Below are 5,044 nucleotides of genomic sequence, written 5' to 3' on the forward strand. Positions count from 1 at the left end.
TGAGGAAGAAAACCTTGTCCAAAAAATAATGTTATAACTTCTTAATTTACTACATGATGTATGTTTTTAGGTATCAATTTGATATTTTATTGAAAAAAAAAATCGATTTGATATCGATCAACACCAATACCAATTTGATACTGATCACTCAGCTGGTACGAATAGAAGAGGGTAAAATAAATAAATAAAAAAAAAAAAGGGTTATAGCATTTGTGTCTTCAAGGGAAAAACAGTTCAATACAGTCGATATGGACTAGGGATTGAGGCCAATAACAATGCTTGCCAAATCTTAGCTTGAATATCAATATTAGATCAAGCGTAAAATCATTAAAATAATACAAAATTTTAATGAAAAAAAGGGTAAAATTGATCAATCTAGACCGATTAGATTGAAATCCCTGATGTGGACCAATACAACTCATAGTATATGTTACGATGTAGATTGGAATCCCTGATGTGGACCAATACAACTCATACATATGTTACGATAGTGATTGGCTGATAATGAACCCAAACCATATCTAAAACCATTCAGCACCATTATTACAATAAAAATTGTCCTCCAAAAGGAAAGAAAAGGCACTACCCCTTAACATGTATTTACATCTAAACACAATGGTATAAAAAGATCGCATTGCCTTGTGCTAAAGACTCCACTAACGTGTAGCTGCACTAGGAGGTAAAGATCTTTTACCCAACCTTCGATTTGTTTGGCTGTGATGCATTGGGGTCGCAGGGCTCCAAACCCTGGAAGACCAATCACCGCACCTGTTGACAACTCCCCATCGCCATTCGCCAAGCCATTGTCTACCTTTGGGGCCTCAATCCTTTTAGCGACTGTGACTCTTTATCATATCTCTCTGCATTCTCCACCCCAACAACATCCATTCATGTTTCATGGTCTGGCTCTGCTTCTGCATTGGATAAGGTGTCGGGCGGGTCGGACTATCCAAATTCACAAAAAGGGTCACCCGCCAAATGCCAATTGGCCATACGGCCATACGGCCCATACCTTAGAGAGAGAAAAAGCCTTATCCTGGAAGGATCATCCGATATTTACTTTCAAATGTACGGCCGTGATACGATCTGATTCGATTCATAAGCCAGTTTTTGAAAATCTAAGGAATATTTGACATTTGGAGAGAGATACAGATTTGTCAGTCGTACACACAGAGGTCAGGGGAAGAGAAGGAAAGAAGAAAGAGAGAGAGAGATAGCTGAAAAATCAGAAACCCATAGGTGAGCTGAGCTGAGCAAGCAAGAGGCGTAATTATGAGTTCCGCCGAAGGTAATTAAGTAATCTCTGCGAAGAGCAAGCAGAGCTAGCTCAGGTGCATTGAAACACGAAGCCATTAAGGCATGAACCATTCCATCCCCGATAAAAAAGCCAATTTTTGCATAACTGTTAAGTTCCACTTGTCCCACTCTTTGATCTCTTGGACGTCTCTTTTTCCCTCTCCTTTTTAATTTTTTTGCTTCTGCTCTGGCCTCTGGGGCTCTGGGCTCTGGGCTCTGCTCTCTTTTCTCTTTTTTAGACCGTATTTATTAACCTTTTAGAGTTTAGCGCCTCTAATTACTTCATCTTTATCTCTTTCATCTTGTATTTACATCTCACTCTAGGTTTTTTTTCCCCCTGCATCTGTCTTTCGTTTCCCCTTTTTGGACTTTCCGGCGACGTCCACACGTCGCCGGGAGGGAGAAGATGGAAATGTCGTCAAAGGAGGGTAAAGTCACTGAGGTGCCACCGTTGATGGGGTTGGTGGATAAGCGTTATCCTTCACCACTGGCCTCTCATGAGGATGTTGTTGGGAATCCAACCGTCTTCTGGGAAACCCTCCGGCAATTTCATTCTGTGCTCGGTACCAAATTCATGTACGGATTCACATTTTTTTACTGTTCCATCTCTCTTTCATTCTCTTTTATTTTTGCTATTCGTTTGTTATGGAAATATATCTTGTTTGTTTGTTCAAGGGTTCCGATTATTGGAGGGAAAGAGCTGGATTTGTATCTGCTGTACATGGAAGTTACAGGGAGGGGCGGTTTTCAGAAGGTGATGTCTTGGGCTCGAACCCTTCTTTAGTTTTGTGTTTCAAATGATCAATGAAGGGTTTTTAACTTTTCTTTATAAAATATCTACTCTGTTTGTTTGATATTTTTTTCTATGGATTATTTTATTATTTACTTTTACATTCTTGTTGGTGGGTTGGGGTGTAAGCAGGTGGTTAGAGAAAAGAAATGGAGGGATGTGGGTGGCGTTTTCAAGTTCTCTCCGACTACCACAAGCGCTTCTTTTGTGTTGAGAAAGCATTACATGAGCCTCCTGTACTACTATGAACAAGTCTACTTCTTTAAGCTACAGGGTCCCTTACTCACTCCTACTGGTAACCCCTCTGCTCTCCTTTGCTCTCTCTCTGTCCCTCTTCTTGGGCATTTCCTGGTTCTTAAAAATGCATCTAGATTTCTCTCCCTCCTTATTGACTTCATTTTGATTTCTTTTTCCCTCTTGGGTACTGTTGCAGTAGTGTCGCCACTTAAGAGCCCATCTTGCAGATCTGTAATGCCTGATCGTATGGACTCTGTTTCTGAGTCCATGCAGCTTCCGCGAAACCACCAGCAGCAACAACAACTGCATATGCCCCATAAAAGGACGACAAGCTCACCTTACTTGGATACTGTAGGTAAGTTTGTAAAAAAGGGTTCGTTTGGGAGAGGAAATAGTTCTAAGAGGCAAAAAGGAAGACAATTTTAGCTAATGTGGTGGACCATGCATCTGCATTGTCTCCATGGACAATGGTGGGCTGGTACAAATTGGCTGTGGCAGGGGATGATTCTTCTAGGCCAGTTTACATCTGGCTTGTGCTTCTTCCAGTGGTTTCATCTCAGCCCATCTGGGTCCTTGTACTGGTCACGGGAAATAGAATGGACACACACACTTTTGGAAATGAAAAACCTTAAACAAAGATCATCTTTGTGTGGGGACAGTAAAATGTCAATTGACTCAATTCTGTCAAACTGACTCTAGTCTGGCCTCTTTGCTGAGGGCCCTAGCAGTGGCCCATGGATGACAATGCAGCTTGAGCTTGCTTTCTGCAAATCTGGCTGGGCCAGTCATTATGTGAACCCTCTTGCTGCCATAGTGCCTAGTGAAGTGCTCCTATTCAATAATGTGTCTTGTCTTCTTTTCAAATGAGGAGAGAACAAAAGATTGGACTTCAATAGTATATGGGGAAGACTGTTTGGATCTTTCTCTTCTGAAATGGAAAATTTAGAGCTGTAGATTTTGTTGAGATATGAACCCTCTGGCGCATGGTGCATGTCAGCTGCCTTTCATGGACTCTGCAGCAAAATATGGGATCTCTACCTCTCACTCACAGTTCCAATCCTTGATCCACCCCTAAAAAAAAGTGTTAACCAAGTTGCCTAATTTTCTTCTAGTTATTAATTTTAATCTTTTGAAATCCAAATGATTCTTCTTATGTTCATTCATGTTAACCCATTTTTCACAGATCCTCCATATTACCCTGTGATGGGAACCATCAATGGGAAATTTGACTGTGGCTATTTGGTCACTGTGAAATTGGGTTCTGATGTTCTCCATGGAGTACTTTACTATCCTCCAGCATCGGGATCTTGTCCCAACCAGACTGAAAAAGCAATTGTCCCTTGCAACCCTGCACTACGGCGCCGTGGTAGGAGGAGGAGAGGCAGAAGGGGCATAGACCCGAGCCACCCAAAACCAAACAGAAGTGGTTACAACTTCTTCTTTGCTGAAAAGCATTCTAACCTCAAAGCCCTCTATCCATCAAGAGAAAGGGAGTTTACTAAAATGATTGGAGAGTCCTGGAGTAAACTCAGCCCAGAAGAGAGAATGGTAAGTTCATTGCAGGGGAGTAATTTGAATCCATTTTATGTATAGAAGTATCTCTGTACAAGTGTATGTATAATGGATAGTTCTTTATGTTTTCTTCTTTCAGGTTTACCAGAACATTGGATTGAAAGACAAGGAGAGATACAAGAAAGAACTGAAGGAATATAAAGAGAGATTGAAGCTTTTGGAGCCAAAGGAAGTTAGGAGAACTGATCCTCTAGTTAAAAGCTGAAATGACAACTAACAATACCAAAGAAGATAGAATTGGGAGAGTTTCCTGCATAATGAACCTATACTATTTGTTTCACTTCTTGGGAATTGGGATTGCTTCTAATTTCTGTTATTTGGACCTTGTACAAATTACTACTTACTGGTAAGGGAACCCTTCTCACGCTATCATTGTATTGTCAAATGGTAGAAGAAGATGAAATGTTTGTTAGCAATCCATCAATATATCAAGTTAGGAGGTTTGATATACTGCGGGTTAGCTCAACCAATAAGAGGACTGAGATGAGAGAGGCATAAGGGATTTTCCCAAGGGGTATACAGAGAGAGATACAGGTTTGGGTATCCAACACATGTGAGGAAATTAATACGAAATCGGCCATTTAAACCAAGTAGAACCAAATAAAAAACTAATCGATTAGGTTTGGTTTCAGTTTTACATATTGTATTATGAATTGAATCGAAACCAAACTAAATAATCACATCCAAACCAATTAAATCTTATATTCAATTTGATTGGTTTTAGAGTATGAAGTTTGATACAATTTGTGATTCTATCTGCGTTAGATCAAAATTGGCACTTACCGATTTGATTGATGATTATGTTCTTCATAATCCTGTTCTCATGCAGGGATTTAAAGACTAAGATATCCTGATCTGAATTTGGTGTTTGTAGATTTTTTTTTTTTCATTTATTAAAGAAAGATTATTTTGTACTCTATGAAATAAGTAAAGGTATAGACTACATTCTTTGCCTAGTAAACCCAGAATGTGGTTTTGAAATGGGGCAGGGAGGGAGCAATGTTGATTGCTAGATTCAACTCATAACAAATATTAGAAAGTTGCAAATGCGCTTCAATCTTCAAAGAAGACTGACTCCCAAGGATTTAGTGATCCGAATCTGATTGGATCGGTGGGTATCGGTCTATTTTACCTTTTTTTTTTTTTTTT

The 5,044-nt window shown here is 39.8% G+C and overlaps 1 protein-coding gene across 1 annotated transcript; it reads left to right on the top strand.

Annotated features, from left to right (window-relative positions):
* The first annotated feature begins 1,156 nt into the window (after positions 1-1,156).
* Positions 1,157-4,345, top strand: LOC122083604 (high mobility group B protein 9-like). The gene is made up of 6 exons (XM_042651468.1): positions 1,157-1,872; positions 1,972-2,050; positions 2,219-2,381; positions 2,520-2,678; positions 3,507-3,871; positions 3,975-4,345. The coding sequence occupies exons 1-6, from the start codon at positions 1,703-1,705 to the stop codon at positions 4,098-4,100; spliced, it is 1,062 nt and encodes a 353-aa protein (XP_042507402.1). The 5' UTR covers positions 1,157-1,702; the 3' UTR covers positions 4,101-4,345.
* Positions 4,346-5,044: the final 699 nt, after the last annotated feature.

The sequence above is a fragment of the Macadamia integrifolia genome, chromosome 7 (genome assembly GCF_013358625.1).
Source record: "Macadamia integrifolia cultivar HAES 741 chromosome 7, SCU_Mint_v3, whole genome shotgun sequence".
In the NCBI taxonomy this organism is placed as follows: domain Eukaryota; kingdom Viridiplantae; phylum Streptophyta; class Magnoliopsida; order Proteales; family Proteaceae; genus Macadamia; species Macadamia integrifolia.

Coding starts and splice junctions, on each gene's coding strand:
- LOC122083604 (XM_042651468.1), top strand. CDS start 1,703: ATGGAAATGTCGTCAAAGGAGGGTAAAGTCACTGAGGTGCCACCGTTG. Junction 2,051..2,218: donor GGAGGGGCGGTTTTCAGAAG/GTGATGTCTTGG, acceptor GGGTGTAAGCAG/GTGGTTAGAGAAAAGAAATG. Junction 3,872..3,974: donor TCAGCCCAGAAGAGAGAATG/GTAAGTTCATTG, acceptor TTCTTCTTTCAG/GTTTACCAGAACATTGGATT.